Source organism: Ranitomeya imitator, chromosome 1, assembly GCF_032444005.1.
Source record: "Ranitomeya imitator isolate aRanImi1 chromosome 1, aRanImi1.pri, whole genome shotgun sequence".
Classification (NCBI taxonomy): domain Eukaryota; kingdom Metazoa; phylum Chordata; class Amphibia; order Anura; family Dendrobatidae; genus Ranitomeya; species Ranitomeya imitator.
The window spans coordinates 752,411,066-752,427,937 of NC_091282.1; the positions used below are offsets into that span (position 1 = coordinate 752,411,066).

The 16,872-nt window shown below is 48.2% G+C and overlaps 1 protein-coding gene and 1 non-coding gene across 4 annotated transcripts in view; both read left to right on the forward strand.

Annotated features, from left to right (window-relative positions):
• Positions 1–16,872, forward strand: part of PRPF39 (pre-mRNA processing factor 39) — a 79,420-nt gene that overhangs the window by 49,093 nt on the left and 13,455 nt on the right. For all 3 annotated transcript variants that reach the window (XM_069734875.1, XM_069734884.1, XM_069734891.1), the window contains 5 exons: positions 2,065–2,172; positions 2,282–2,446; positions 2,746–2,872; positions 2,955–3,223; positions 11,448–11,632. In XM_069734875.1, the coding sequence (XP_069590976.1) occupies positions 2,065–2,172; positions 2,282–2,446; positions 2,746–2,872; positions 2,955–3,223; positions 11,448–11,632 (854 nt within the window). The remainder of the gene's footprint in view (positions 1–2,064; positions 2,173–2,281; positions 2,447–2,745; positions 2,873–2,954; positions 3,224–11,447; positions 11,633–16,872) is intronic.
• Positions 11,285–11,369, forward strand: LOC138660528 (small nucleolar RNA SNORD127). The gene has a single exon (XR_011317916.1). It is a non-coding gene; the product is annotated as a small nucleolar RNA SNORD127 (small nucleolar RNA).

A 16,872-nucleotide genomic window follows, 5' to 3' on the forward strand; every position in this document is an offset into this window, starting at 1 on the left:
GATCCTCTGTTTATAGTCTCGGAAGGGCGTCAAAAGGGACTTCCCGCCTCCAAGTCCACAATTGCTCGTTGGATCCGTTCGGCGGTTCTGGAGGCATACCGTGTCCGAAACAAACGGCCGCCTTCGGGGGTGAAGGCTGACTCTACCCATGCTGTGGGAGCTTCCTGGGCAGTTCGTCACCAAGCTTCGGCCTTGCAGGTTTGCAAGGCCGCAACGTGGTCATCCATTGACACCTTTTGTAAAATTCTACAAGGTGCATACTCGGGCTTCAGCGGACGCGAGCCTGAGTAGGAAGATATTGCAGGCGGCGGTCTCTCACCGGCCAATCTAATTCTTCTTTTTCTTCAGAATATCCCACCCTAGGGACTGCTTTTGGACATCCCATAGTTACCTGTGTCCCCTAATGAAGTGAGAAAGAAAGAGGGATTTTTGGTTCTTACCGTAAAAATCTTTCTTGGAGCCTTCATTGGGGGACACAGCACCCCTCCCTTTAGGTTGTACCGTGTTGGCCTACGTGCCGTTGTTGTGGTTTGGTACATAGGTTGAGTTTAATTTTTACTTGTTCCTACTACTGCTTTTGCACCTACTGAGTTGCCTGGTGCCTGCCGGAGGGTGTATACTGCCGGGGAGGAATTATTTCTTCTTTATTTGCATAGTGTCAGCCTCTTAGTGACACCAGCATACACCCATGGTTACCTGTGTCCCCCAATGAAGGCTCCAAGAAAGATTTTACGGTAAGAACCAAAAATCCCTCTTTTTGAGGGCCCCAGGCGAAGGAGTCTCAGTGGGCCCCCTTCTTGAACACATACCACGATTCATGATGCACATATACAGCAGAGAAATATAGCACAGCCCACGTAGTATATAGCACAGCCCACGTAATATATTGCACAGCCCACGTAGTATATTGCCCAGCCACGTAATATATATCACAGAGACGTAGTATATAACACAGCCCACGCAGTATATAACACAGCCCACGTAGTATATAGCAATGTGGGCACCATATCCCTGTTTGAAGAAAAAAAAAAAAAAAAAATTATAAAAAAAAGTTATATTTACCTTCCGGCGGCCCCCGGATCCAGCCCAGGCATTTACCGATGATGCTCCTCGAGAGCTCCGGTCCCAAGAATGCGTAGCGGTCTCGCGAGATAGCTACGTCGTCATCTCGCGAGACCGCAATGCATGGACCGGAGCGTCGCAAGGAGCAGGGGGAAAGGCGACAAAGTGAGAATACAATGATTTTTTTATTTTGTTTATTTTTAACAATCTTTTTACTATTGATGCTGCGTTTTGACGCATGCGTTGCCATAAACTAGTAATGTTCTTGAATTTTGGCGCAGGTAAAACGCTACAAGTAGCGTCTTCCGTGCCCTGTCTGGTGTGTCAAATTGACGCATGCGTCGTAAAACGCAAGACAACGCATACCGGCGCATATCCATGCGCCCCCCCCCCATGTTAAAGATAGGGGCGCATGACGCATGCGTCGGTATGCGTCGACGACGCTGCGCCCAGCAACGCTAATGTGAACGTAGCCATACAGGCTTGTCTCAATACTTCTATTGTGCAAGCGCTGTGCCCAAATCAAAATCTTTTTTCTAAAATCAGGCATTTAAATTAATCTGCAGCACACAGCCTTTTACAGGTGGCGTCTGTAGAGGTATTGCTGCTGTATACGAGGGTGGAAAGTTTTTATTTTTTTTTTTTTCTTCCTCTCTCTTTCTTTTGGGTCTGTTTGTTGTTTAATCTGCTGCAAACACTACAATGGGACTTTAACATCTAAAGGGACCTAGACCTTAGCAATCCCGTTCTGATTACCATGTAATGTCCCTTGACACAGTGATTGTGGGGGAGACATCACTGGATTTTCAGAAGCAGTTTTTACACTCGTCTTCCCTTTTTCGTTTGCTGAATTAAATCTGTCGGTGCAGTCTAAATTTTCAACTTTAACGATGGATGCAATGATATACCACGGATTTGTGCGGAAGTTTGTAACACATGAGAAGTAAAAGATCTTGGCATAAGTATTATTTTTTTTTTATATATGTATTTGTTGTTTTGCAGCGCACAACAGAAATAGAGAACATGAGACATCGAATCATTGAAGTCCATCAAGAAATCTTCAGCCTCAATGACCATGAAGTCCGCAAAAGATGGGCCTTTGAGGAGGGAGTAAGTTTCATTCTGGCCTGGGGGTTGATTATAAGGTGGAGATGCACACTTGTAAGAATAGGATTGGGGCTGATGTTCCACCATACTAAACATGTACCTTTCCTTAAAGATTAAAAGACCGTACTTTCACGTGAAACCTTTGGAGAAAGTGCAAATCAATAACTGGAAGGAGTATTTGGACTTTGAAATTGAGAACGGTGTCCACGAGCGAGTGGTCATCCTGTTTGAGAGATGTGTCATTGCCTGCGCCTGTTACGAGGAGTTCTGGATAAAGGTAAGACTCTTTCACCGCCTTCATGCAATATGGTCTAACACATAGATGTCGTGCCTAACCCTGTATACTTGTGAATTCTGTTCATCTATAACTATATCTATTGCATTAGGGGATGGTCTGCTTGCAACCAGATTTGACTGCTGCATATGCCAACAGCGTTGCCTCCCTTCGCCCTTCCTTACAGAGTCTCTAGTCTAGTGGTTCAATAAAGGTGCTGAATGGGTTTAAAACAAGAATTTTATTGTACACACATTACATCGTTCTTGGATGTGTTAACGGGGAGTCTCTCTTGTGTTTAGTTTGCCAAGTACATGGAGCATCACAGCGCCGAAGGAGCAAGACACGTCTACAACAGAGCCTGTAATATACATCTCTTGAAGAAGCCTTTAGTTCATTTACTTTGGGCTGCATTTGAGGAACAGCAAGGTAAGAGATCCCAACTTTCTCCCTGCCATATTAGATTATATACATCCATAACGCCCTGTCCTAATGGTCCCTCTCGTTGCAGGTAACGTACATGACGCAAAACAAATACTAAAAACACTGGAAGAGTCTGTTGAAGGTCTGGCAATGGTTAGACTAAGACGAGTCAACTTAGAGCGGCGGCACGGAAATATTAAGGAGGCCGAGGAGCTCTTGTCTGAAGCGATGGAAAACTCTAAAGCCCCGCACGAGCAATCGTTTTATGCAATTAAGCTCGCTCGCTTCTATTACAAACATATGAAAAATTTGGTGAAGGCGAAGAAGGTGTTAAATGATGCCCTCCAGAAAGACAAAGTGAGTGACTCTTCTATCCTTGTCATCGCTATAGCGATTGCAGACTTTGAAATATGGTCGGCCATCATTCAGATTAGTGAAAATCAAACTCCTTGCGCCCTCATCGATCAGCCAATACAAGGGAGCTGCGGCGTGAGAGTGAGCATTGATACAAGGGGGAACATGGTGTGAGAGTGAGCATTGATACAAGGGGGAACATGGTATGAGAGTGAGCACCGATACAAGGGGGGCTGTGGCGCGTGGGACTGAGCACCAATACAGATCACCCCCACACTGATACAAGGGGGATTGTGGCGCTTGTCACTACTTTGTTGTCGAGTGTCCTAGGACCAGGTGCTCTTGCCCTGTCTCTAATGCTAAGGGCGCCCTAGCTAGCCCTGTTCCCCGGATTCCTTCCGATGGCGAAGACTCCGGGGCCACGTACCTTTCCCCTACCCAGGGAAGAGGGGAGTAGCAGTGTACCGTAATAAACCAACCAGACTAACAAGGTAATACAAACAGGGATAAAGAAAAATACCAATCATAGAAATATACCCACACAAACAGAAGTAAACACCGGGGAGTGAAGGATGGGGTAAAACCAAAGTAGGAGAGGGAAGGGAATTGGCACATAACCAAAACCTAGCAACCATCTCGGATATATCCACTAAACTCCTTCTCAAACGACAACTCCATACCACCTTCTCCTAACCATGCAGCGTAAGCTACTCTAGCAATGAGCACTAGCCTTGGGCCAGATAATGTAAGAGATGGGAGTGCCTTACAATGTACAGCTGAGCAATAATGCAGGAAAGCGTCCAGGAGTTCTCAACTGAGTAGATTAACCCCTGCACTACTAAAAGAAATCTGCACTGTTTAACATGAAGGTCAAGTGCCTCTAATCGGTGCAGGAGTAGGAGACATCAGATGCTGTGGTCTTCTGGCTCCTCAGTCATAGTAAATCTGTGATTGTGTAGGAGTGTCACCAATACAAGGGTTGTGGGGGGAGTGTCACCAATACAAGGGGTGTGGGGGGAGAGTTGTGGCGTTGGAGTGAGCACTGTTTTCTCCTTCTCATTGGGGGACACAAACCATGGGTTGTATGCTGCTTGTCACTAGGTGGCTGACACTAAGTTAAAGGGAATCTGTCACCTACTTTTTCATATATAAGTTGCGGCCACCGCCATCAGCGGCTTATCTACAGCATTTTATAATGCTGTAGATAAGCCCCCGATGTAACCTGAAAGGTAAGAAAAACAGGTTATATTATACTCACCTGGGGGAGGGGGGGGGGGGGGGGGCAGTCCAGTCTGATGAGCATCGCGGTCCTCCCATCTTTATGCGATGACGTCCCCTTCCTTGCTTCCTGTTGCGGCTCCTGCACAGGCGTATGTTATCTGACCTGTTGAGGGCAGAGCAAAGTACTGCAGTGCGCAGGTGCTGGGAAAGGTCCAAGAAGCCCAGCACCTGTGCACTGCAGTACTTTGCTCTGCCCTCAACAGGGCAGATAAAGTACGCCTGCGCAGGAGCTGTGACAGGAAGCGAGGAAGAGGACGTTATCGCATGAAGATGGGAGGACCTGGACCGCGATGCCAAACGGACCGCAACGCCCAAAATTACAGAATGCTGTAGATAAGCCCCTGATGGCGGTGGCCAAAGCTTATATACGAAAAAGTAGGTGACAGATTCCCTTTAACACAAAAAGTTAGCTCCTCCTCTGCAGCATAGAACCTCGTGCTGGCTCCCAGAGAGCCAGTTCTTGCTTAGTGTCCGTAGGAGGCACACGAACGGGTCTGCTATTCAGACCAAAAACTTTTAGTTTTACATTTTGACTTTTTTATTTTTTACAATGGATGAAGGGATGATGGATCCTTTCAAGGCTCCGATCTCCCCGAACCATCAACAGGCAAGCACGGAGAGTGTCGCCTCTCCGTATCCTCTCCTCCGATGCCACGACTGAGCTGATTCTTAAAGGCGACGGGTCCCTTCAAGGGCACCGATCTCCCTACACCTTCAACAGATGAGCACATGGAGTGTCGCCTCCACGTATCCTCTTCTGCAGCCAGGCCTATTGCCGGACATTTAGCCCTGTCCCATCATAGGGGATTAACCTATTGGATGTAGAGAGTCCCACCTTGTGGCGTCCGAGCAGTTCTCACTGCTCCATCACTGTTAAAGCGGCTGGCACAAGGAGGCGGAAGGTCCTTCTCCACCTCCCTCCTAAAGGGATGGTGGATTGAGGGCCCCCCCCCCCAATCCCTGCACCGTCCAAACCAGCAGCAGCACAGGACCTGCAGCAAGCTGCCGTACCTGCCACCTTGCAGCCTCTCCGGGTAAGTTTCGGGGCTGGAGGGCTCATTGAAGGCCGTCTGGGGCGGCGGCGCTGGACCCATTCTCATTGCGGGGGCATGCATCGGCAAAGCAGATTTAGTCCCCGGCTGCGGCCCTGTTCTAGGCCACAATCCTTACTCCGCCCATGCTATGATGCGATACGGAGGCTCCGCCCACCCACCCCAAGATGCGCCTCTCAAATCTCGGGGGCCATCTTTCTCCCCCCAGATAACCTTGACACGCGCTCTATCTGCCATCAGGACGAAGGCAGCAGGTGTCGTGCAGGGTCCACACAGTCGGAGTAACTCAGGAAGAGCGGGGACACAGACCTGGGTAACGGAGTGCTGCATTTTACAGATTCCTCCCTGCTGTAACACCTTCTTTTCTCGGCAGTACCCCTTCTCAGCAGCCCCTCATATTAAAGGGCCACATAGAAGGGTACAACATGTCCCAGCCTAAGGCATCTAAAAAGTCTAACAAGACTATGGCTATATTCCGGAGGGTTTGCAGGACTGATTTAGACGGATCCTCCCCAAGCCGGGAGCAGTTGGTTAGCGGGGGCCGAAAGCACTCTAGAAGCAGTCAGGCACAAAAAAAAACGGATCCGTAGCACGTCTCTTGAGCAGACACGTGCCTTGTCACTTCACAGCTCCGTTTCTGTCTCCAGAGTTCAGTAGCAAACGTGAATCTGATTGCGAATCTGATGGTTCCTTAGATCTGGATACGCCAGACTTTCAGCAGACAGTGGATTCGCTTATTGAGGCAGTCAACCAGGCTTTAACCCCTTTCCGACCTGTGACCCAGCGTATGCGTCATGAAAGTCGGTGCCAATCCGACCTGTGACGCATATGCTGTGTCACAGAATGATCGCGTCCCTGCAGATCGGGTGAAAGGGTTAACTCCAATTTCACCCCATCTGCAGTGACGGGGAGTGGTACTTCAGCCCAGGCCCAGCCCAAGCTCAAGCTCTGCTTAGCTGTTTCACTTTCAACAGCCAATCAGAGCAATTTGTAATATTTCACCTATGAAAAGTGGTGAAATATTACAATTCAGCCATGGTCGATGCTGCAATATCATCGGCCATGGCTGGATCCCTGATCTGCCCCCCGCCACTGATCTCCTCCCCAGTCCTCCGTTCTGTCCCGTACTGTGGTCTGCTCCCCTCCGTCCTCCGATCCACAACCCCCCAACCTTACTTGGCGAGCCTCCCGGTGTCCGTCCGTCTTCTCCATGGGCGCCGCCATCTTCCAAAATGGCGGGCGCATGCGCAGTGCGCGTTCCAGATAAGTTGTATCACAGTGATCAAAATAAAAAAAATAGTAAATTGACCCCCCCTTTATCACCCCCATATGTAGGGACAATAATAAAATAAAGTGTATATATATATACACTTTGTTTTGGACGTTATGTCCCCACTCCAAGACTTCAGCCATAGAGCTCTTCTGGCTGAGTTAGAGAGAACTGCCGATTTAGCAGCCACTCTAATGGACTCTGCCGAAGCATCAGCGAGGAAGCCCGTAGCTTTCTGGAGAAGAGGGAGGGAATCTAAGATTACTTCCCTAGATGTTCCCTGGGTAAGGTGATCTTCAAGCGTGCGGAGCCAACGGAATAGGGATCTAGCCACGCAGGAGGTGGACGCAATGTTTGTTTTAAGGAGATTGGTGGAAGTCTCCCAAGATCTCCATTTTGCGGTCCATAGGGTCTCTGAGTTGGGAAGAATCCTCGAAAGGGAGGGTTGTCTTTTTTGATACTCTAGAGACTTGTACATCTACCTTAGGGGTATCCCACAGAGAGACGTCTCCATCGAGAGAGAAACGATTTTTTAGTTCGGAGGGAACAGTAAGTCCCTTTTCGGGCGATTCCCATTCATGAAGAATGAGACTCTGTACATTCTCGTGTATAGGAAACCCCTTTAATTTTTTAGGTTTTAACCCACCGAACATCTCATCCTGCACTGATGGTTTCTCCTCCTCCTCAACGCCCATTGTCCCCCTGACCATACTAATTAACTCATGTATGTCTTCTGAGGAAAAATAGTATTTTTTACTTTCCTCTTTGGGGGTGGAAGTGGAGCCCTCATTCTCCCACAAATCCTCCGAGCCGGAGGAATGAAGTTCACCAGAGTCTGAATCAGAAATAACCATTGCCATCTTCCTTTTTTTAGGAGGAGGTGGCGGAGGTAACAGAGACTGGGAAAGGGCCGATACAGAGGACTGAACTTCCTGTTTAATGAGGGATTTAATGCTCTCGAACAAGGATGGCTGTTCTGAGCGTAATATTTCATCAGTGCAGGGCTGGCAAAGTTTCTTGTATGAAGAAGGTAGCTTTGATGCACAAACACCACATTTTCGATCTTCCGATTTCTTGGAAGATCTGTCCTTCCTAGGGGCAGAGGCCTTGTCTCCCTAAAAAAGAGAGAGAAGGGGGACTAAGTATATAGCACCCTAAGGAATACAGGGATAGAGGGACCTGACCCACTACTCACGGTAGGAGGGAGGACGCAGGGCTCGGCAGAAGCAAAGACAGGTCTGTCACCTTCCATGGTCAGTCAGTACTGCAGTCCAGACAGACAGACAGGGGGCCTTACCTGGAGGTGATCTACCAGGGTTAAATACCGTGGAAGCTGCGTCCAATCTTGTGCTCCTCCTCCCGGTCCCAGGCGTAGGGGAAAAAACCGCTATGCCCATCAGATTTGCTTTTCCGACGCGCGTGCGCTCCACCGCTGGAACGGACATGCCGTGAACCGGAAGTTCGGGTACTTCAGGTTCGCGCGTCCACCGTTTCCGGCCAGCAGGAGAGGAGGAATGCCGGGGAGCCGCACGGGGACCCCGGCCGCACAACACAGCTCCGCTTTACTCCCGAAGGAGCGCGGGAGGAGGGGTCCGGAGTCCACACCATGTGAGGAGACGGGAGCAGCGCCGCAGGGAGGCGAAACATCCCGACCCAGGCTGCCCGGCTAGGTATGGTTTTGAGTGCTCCGATCGCCGGCCACGGCAGCACTACCGCAGGACCTCTTCATGCCCCATAGGGGACAGGAAAAACACTGGAGGTGGCAGGAAGGGGAGGGTATTTAACCTCTTTGTGTTTCCTGTCCCCCATTAGGGCGGGGAGACATCCTCCAGTACCGCTGTCGTGGAAGGTGACTGGAGAAAAATGATTTCTTTTCACGGCTCTGCGTTATAAACTTCTGTGAAGCACTTGGGGGTTTAAAGTGGTCACCGCACAACTAGATTAGTTCCATGGGAGCTCTAGTTTCCAAAATGGGGTCACATGTGGGGGAGCTCCAATGTTTAGACACAGGGGCTCTCCAAACGCGACATGGTGTCCGCTAGCGATTGGAGCTAATTTTTCATTCAAAAAGTCAAATGGCGCTCCTTCCCTTCCGAGCCCTGCCATGTGCCCAAACAATGGTTTACCCCACATGTGAAGTATCAGTGTACTCAGGAGAAATTGCCCAACACATTTTAGGATCCATTTTATCCTGTTGCCCATGTGGAAATGAACAAATTGAGGCTAAAATAATTTTTTGTGAGAAAAAAAAAATAAAAAATACATTCTATTGAAGTTGAGCATCTCATCTATGGTCGATTTTTAGAGATTCAATTTAGACGTCGAATTCCGCCGCCATCGTCGCTCAAAGAACTGGAGGGTGTTCTAACTGCAGAATGGGCTACAATTCCTTTGGAAACAATTCACACCTTGTATGAATCCATACGTCGGAGAATTGAGGCTGTAATCGCCCCAAAAGGTGGACCTACACCATATTAAACTAACGGAAATAGGGTAAACGATGATTCGTCTGAGAATATCACATGTTTCCACTGCTCTAGGGACCAATTCTGGAGGTTTCTATACCACTTTAAATGCTTGGAAACATTTGTCATTGAGAGCAGCGGTTTTCTAATTGCAGCTTTTCCGTGGAACCCAGATTTCTGCAGCTCCCGATGAACAGTTTTCGTGGAAATTGGGTTCTATAGGTGTTCATTGAGCTCAGCAGTGATTTTCGGAGCCGTGGTCTTGCGATCCTCTCACAATTCGCTTTAGAGTCCGATGGTCTCTCTGTCAACTTTGACTTTCGGCCGGACCTGTGCTTTGCTGAGGACGTTTTTTCTTCTTTCAAACGCAGTCATTACTTTGGAGACCGTACCTCTTGACACGCCAAGCATTTGGGCACTTTGTTACACTAGCGCCTGGTATCAGGTTCTCATCAATGTTGTTACAATTATGCAAAGCAAACAGTTAATTTACATACACATATCACATAACACAAATAATCAACTACAAAACATTACCATATGTCACGGTTTGCATGTTTATCATGTTCAAAGATTATGATGTCAAAACGTTAGGTGTTTCCATTTTTTTTTTTTTTTTTTTTTTTTTTTTTTAACAAATTGAGAGAATGGAGATTTTTTTTTTCACTGATCAAATTCTGCACAACATGATTGAACTGGTTTTCTCAGAGAAAAAATGCACTGGTGTGACCCTCGCTTTAACCCCTTCATGACATGACATGCCATGCCTCCCACTTTGATGCTGGATCTGGCGCTGAGCCACATCTTTTCTGACACATGAAAGCTGACCTGATCAGATATCGTGTGCCCCTTACAGCCACAGGTGGAATCTTAATTCACCTGCGGCTGTCAATCTCACTAGCTCCACCCATCTGCGCCCCTCCCTGTCACATGATTGCTGGTGCCTATAGGCAATGACAACCACTGGGATCTCTTGCAGACCCCAGGTTGTTATGCCAACCAATCTGAGCGCCGATGAGCTTTTCTGCTACCTATAGCAGGGCAGACGCTCTGCCATGTGTAGCACAAGCGATCAAAGGATCGCAGCTTCACCTCTCCTATGGAGACTACTAAAGCAAGTAAAAAGAAAAAACAGTTTTTAAAAATATATGTTCAAATCACTCCCTTTTGCCCTATTCAAAATAAAAAATATCTACATTTGGTTCACCACGTTAAACGCCACATCTATCAAAATATAAAAAGTAATCTGATGGGTAAATGGTGTAATGAAGAGAAAAAAAAAATTAACGATTGTTTTTTTTTTTTTTTTTGGTCGCTTCAACATTGCAATAAAATAAGAGGCGATGAAAACATATCTACCCCAAAATTGTGTAGATAGTCACCTCTGTACGCAAACTTTGCATTTTTTTTCCACCATTCAAATTAAAAAAGAATCTAGACAAGTTTGGTGTCTAAAAACTTGTAATGACATGGAGAATCAATATCGGGTCCGTTTGGCATTTGGTGAACACGCTGCATTTTCACCGCACTTGGAATTTTTTTTCCTGCTTTCCAGTACACCATATGGTAAATTCAATGGTGTCATTCAGAAGTACAACTTTTCTCGTAAAAAAACAAGCCCTCACTAACCATATTGGCAGAAAAATAAAAAAGTTATGGCTTTAGGTAGAAGGGGAGCAAAAAATTGTAAGTGTTTCGGGGATGAAGAGGTTAAAGGGGCACATTAGAGTGGGGCATGATTAGTGACTGCTGGAGCCATGTAGTCTGCTTTTATTGAGCCGTTCCGTGAGGAATGACTTTAGCCATGACCCAACCTTGCTGCTCTACTGTAGCTGGTTCGTTCAGCAACCAAACAACCAATGAGCATCACCAATCTCATTGCTGCCAGAATACCCCTTTAAAAATAAAATTAGCATGCAAACATAGGTATGTGTTCCCACCAGTACATTACAAACCATGTTGTCAGCGACTGAAGTCTGTTCTCTCTGAGACCTCCTGGCAATAGTGATGACTCGCGAGTTGTCTGTATGTAACAACTGTTACAACATGTTGACAACTGTCCCTCTAATCTGATGTTGCCTGGTAAGTCGCAATTAACTTTTGTGCCCTTGAATGAAGGGGGAAAAGAACCTACTAACTACTGTCTTTTTCTTGGGCAGGAAAATGCAAAGCTATACCTCAACCTAATTGATCTGGAGTTCAGCGATGACGTGAAACAAAATGAGAGCAGTATCTTGTTACTGTTCGATAAAGTGATAAAAAGCTCCATGGCCCTGACAACAAAAATCACCTTCTCACAGAGAAAAGTGGAGTTCTTAGAAGACTTTGGCTCAGACATTCATAGGTAAGTTCATTTACCTTAACTAACAGATAATCACTTGAAATGTAAAATGTCTATGGAAGTTGTGCGCTAAGGTAAAGGAGAACTACGGTAATCATTAAATGAAACAGGAAATGGTGATTTGTGGAGTGAACCATCCACCCCCTTGCCTTCCCCAAGGTTATGAACCATCCACCCAAGTGTCGCAGCCACCACACCATCCTCTTTATTAGCGGATATTATCTTGTAGTCCTTGTTCTTACTGTCCGTAAATAAGGGGATAGAGAAAAGTGTGAGAATATCCTGCCGCATACATGTCTTCACAATAGTACAGCTCTATAGTGGACTTAGAAGATTGGGACTGAGCGCTTGTAACATAGGGTTATTACGTTATTACTAGGGATGAGTGGACCCAAGAAAGGTTGGGTTCCACCGAACTTTAGTCCAAAATTTGGTTCACGAACCAGAACCCAAACCCCATAGAAATCAATGTGGACCTGAACTTTGGAGCTGGAAAATCTACTTCCCATAATTGTTAAACTGACTTTCAGAAGAAATCCAGGTTTGGAGTTCCGCACCAGTCACTAGGTGTCTGAAAACGAACCCTGAAATTTACATTTCTCCTTCGCCTCATTGGGGGACACAGGACTGTGGGTGTATGCTGCTGCTGCCACTAGGAGGCTGACACGAAGTTAACACAAAAAGAGTTAGCTCCTCCTCTGCAGTATACACACTCAAGCTGGCTCCCAGAGAGCCAGGTCTTGCTAAGTGTCCGTAGGAGGTACACGGATGGGTCTGCTATTCAGACCCAAAACTTTTTATTTTTACATTTTTACAATTTTTTGCATTTTAGTTTTTACAACGGACGAAGGGGCGACGGATCCTTTCAAGGCTCCGATCTCCCCGAACCATCAACAGGCGCGCACGGAGACTGTCGCCTCTATCCTCTCCTGCGACGTGGGATACCATGCCTGAGCGGATTCTTAGGGGCGACTGATCCTCTCCTGCGACGTAGGATGCCACGCCTGAGCTGATTCTTAGGGGCACTGGGTCCCTTCGGCTATGTGCACACGTAGGAAATGTGCAGAATTTTCTGCACTAAATCTGCATCTCCTAGCAGAATCCACATGTGCAGTTTTTGTGCGTTTTTGTTGCAGATTTTGTGCAGATTTTACACTGCAGATTTTTTATCATGGAGGGGTGCAGAAACGCTGCAGAACTGCACAAAAGTAGTGACATGCACTTCTTTGAAATCTGCAGTGTTTCTGCGCAGATTTTTCTGCACCATGTGCACAGCTTTTTTTTTTTTTTTTTTCTTCATTGATTTACATTGTACTGTAAATCACAGTGCAGTTCTGCAGCGTTTCTGCTGCAGAAAAATACCCTGCAGATCTGCACTAAATCTGCATCGTGTGCACATAGCCTTCAGGGGCACCCGATCTCCCCACACCTTCAACGGATGAGCACATGGAGTGTCGCCTCTACGTGTCCTCTTCCGCTGCCAGGCCTGTTGCCAGAGATTCAGCCCTCCCTATTAAAGGGATGGTGGATTGAGGGTTACCCCTTTATCCCTGCACCGTCCAAACCAGCAGCAGCACAGGAGGACCTGCAGCAAGCTGCCTTACCTGCCACCCGGCAGCTTCTCCAGGTAAGTGCCTGGGCTGGTGGGCTCCTTCCTTCCTTTCGGTCTGGGGCGACGTTGGTTGATGGGGACCCTTTTTGACCATGGGGGCACGCGTACGGCCCCTTCCTGCATTGGCGCCGACCTGCTCTGCAAGCTTGGTCCCCGGCTTCAGCCCTGTACTAGGCAGCAACCTTTATCTCTGCCATTGCGATGCGGAGGTCCCGCCCACAAGTCCTGACTCTTCTCGCACAGCACAAGAAGCGCCTCAGATCTCGGGGGGCCATCTTTCTCCCCCCCACCACACCGCCTCAGGACACACTGTCTGCCATCACGACTGGCAGCAAGTGTTCTCAGTGCAGGGCCACGCAGGAGGAGCGAGGACACAGACTTGTGTAAGGGAGAACTGCATTATACATCCTCCCTGCTGTAACACCCTTTTCTCAGCAGCCCCTAATATTATAGGGCTACATAGAAGGGTACATCATGTCCCAGCCTAAGGCATCTAAAAAGTCTAACAAGACTATGGCTATATTCTTTACTTCATGCTCGTCCTGCCAATCTGCGTTTCGTAAGGCTGAGTTCGCCACTCTGCAGTGCCTGTGACCCCAGCTGCACTCAGGAGCCCTCCACCGCCAACGAGCCCAGTGTACCTAGTCCCCCTGAGTGGGCTTCGTCACTGTCTCAATCCATGGCTTCGCTGGCCAAAGTGATTGAATCCCTTCGTGATCCTTTGGGGGACCAGAGCGTTTGCAGGACTGATGTAGACGTATCATTCCCCTAGCCGGGAGCAGTCGGTTAGCAGGGGCCGAAAGCACTCTAGAAGCAGTCAGGCACTTAGAAAACGGGTCCGTAGCATGTCTCCTGAGCACACACGTGCCTTGTCGCCTCACAGCTCAGTTTGTCGCTCTCTCTCTCTCTCTCTCTCTCTCTCCAGAGATAAGTAGTGAACACAAATCTGACTGAATCTGATGGTTCCTTAGATCCAGATTCGCCAGACTTTCAGAAGACAGTAGCTCCGCTTATCGAGGCAGTCAACCAGGCTTTAAAGGTTGAGAAAGATTTTGGCTCCGCTCCGGATCAGACCTTGTCCTTTAAGAGAACTAAACGCTCTCATAAGGCATTTGCTATTCATCCGGAATTTAGTGACATAGTTAATAGGCATAGAGCATGCCCGGATAAACCTAGTATCCCGCCTAGCATCCAAAACTCTCCTGCCCGTGCCGGATGGCTCATCCATCAAAAATCCCACTGACCATCAGATAGAAGGCTTGGCCCACTCTGCTTTTGAGGACTCAGGCTCGGCCCTGTATCCATCCTTTGCCGCGGCATGGGTAGCTAAGGCTATGGTTTTCTGGTCAGAGCCCTTGGCTAATTCTCTTAGGAGCAGTAACCTTCCTCCAGAGGCGGTGCACCTTGCCAACCAAATTTCCCGGGCAGGTGATTACCTGGTTCACGCATCCTTGGATGCGGCCGGTTGTGCGGCTCAGTCAGCAGCCAATACCATCTCTATCAGAAGGTCATTATGGCTCAGAGAGTGGAAGGCGGGCACTGCATCAAGTCTCTCACCTCCCTTCTTTATCAAACCGGTCGCTTATTTGGGGAAAAGCTGGATCAGATCATTTCCGATACTACGGCAGGAAAGGGCAAATTCCTTCCCCAACAGAGACTTGGATGTCCCTTTCGGAAAGAGCAACAAATCCGTTTCCGTTCCTTTCGCTCCACTCCAAGCTGGGCCACTACTTCGTCTGGTTCAGGACGTTCTCCACTAAGGGATGGAGGAACTCTGGTCTCATACAGGCTTAACTAGCATTGGAAGCCATGACCCAAACAGTCAAGGCCTAAAGGACCTAGGTCCCAGAAATTTTCTTCATGCTATCAGTTCTATCGGGTCGACACCGGCAGGGTAGGGGTCCACCTACTTTTGTCAGGTCTGGCTTTTTGTTTTTTCCGATGAGTGGGTTAGAGATCTGGTGTCGTCCGGATACAAAATCGACTTTGCTACGCGCCCCCCTTCACGTTTCTTTCCCTCCCGTCTTCCCTCTTCAGAGGCAAGGGCAAACTTTCTCCTGGGCCGTAGTGTCACAATGGTGTCATTGTCCCCGTCCCAGAAAGTGAAAGGTTTCAGGGTTTCTATTCAAACCTTTTCGTCATCCCAAAGGATGACGGAAAGTTAAGACCCATACTAGACCTCAACCTTCTAAACAAGTTTGTCAAGGCCCGTCATTTCTGCATGGAATCTCTGCGTTCAGTTTTCACTTACCTGGAAGGGGAATTCTTGGTCTCAATCGACATCTGAGACTTACTTGCACATTCCAATTTTTCCCCCTCACAAGAGATTCCTGTGCTTCGCCATTCGCGAACAGCATTTCCAATTCACAGCCCTGCCCTTCATCCTCGCGTCCCCAGAGTGTTCACAAAGGTCATGGCGGCCATCATGTCCATCCTGCACTCTCGGTGTGTGTGATCGTTCTGCCCTATCTGGATGATGTTGATCAAAGGTCTGTCCTTCCACAACTGCGTGGAGTCCGTTCACATTATTTGCGATATCTTTTCTTGCCTGGGCTGGCTGATAAACTTAAGCAAATCCTCTCCAGTCCCAGCCCAGCAGATCTCCTTTCTAGAAATGTCTCTGGACTTGTCTCGGGGGTTGTTAACTCTCCCTCCAGACAAAGTCTTAAGGTACCTTCACACTAAACGACGCTGCAGCGATCCAGACAACGATCCGGATCGCTGCAGCGTCGCTGTTTGGTCGCTGGAGAGCTGTCACACAGACCGCTCTCCAGCGACCAACGATGCCGGTAACCAGGGTAAACATCGGGTTACTAAGCGCAGGGCCGCGCTTAGTAACCCGATGTTTACCCTGGTTACCATCCTAAAAGTAAAAAAAACAAACGCTACATACTTGCCTTCCGCTGTCTGTCCTCGGCGCTCTGCTTCTCTGTACTGACTGTGAGCACAGCGGCCGGAAAGCAGAGCGGGGACGTCACCGCTCTGCTTTCCAGCCGCTGTGCTCACAGCCAGACCAGAGAAGCAGAGCGCCGAGGTCAGACAGCGGTAGGTAAGTATGTAGCGTTTTTTTTTACTTTTAGGATGGTAACCAGGGTAAACATCGGGTTACTAAGCGCGGCCCTGCGCTTAGTAACCCGATGTTTACCCTGGTTACCAGCGAAGACATCGCTGAATTGGTGTCACACACGCCGATTCAGCGATGTCAGCGGGAGAGCCAGCGACCAAAGAAAGGTCTGGCCCTCTAGCCCCGACCAACGACATCACAGCAGGATTCTGATCGCTGCTGTGTGTCAAACTAAACGATATCGCTAGCGAGGACGCTGCAACGTCACGGATTGCTAGCGATATCGTTTAGTGTGAAGGTACCTTTAGCCCTTCAACAAGGAGCTTGAGCGCTTTGTCACTTATTCTCAGTCTATCTGGTTTGCAATGAGGGTACTAGGAAAGATGGTGGCCGTAATGGAAGCGGTCCCCTTTGTGCAACCTCACCTTCGTCCCCTTCAACATGCCCTTCTGGCAGCTTGGAACAGAAACTCTCCCTCGACTGAAGTTGCCACTTATCCCTGCAGGTCAGACAGACTTTCAGGTGGTGGACATTGAACTCTTCCCTCACCCAGGGGGGAAGTCTTTC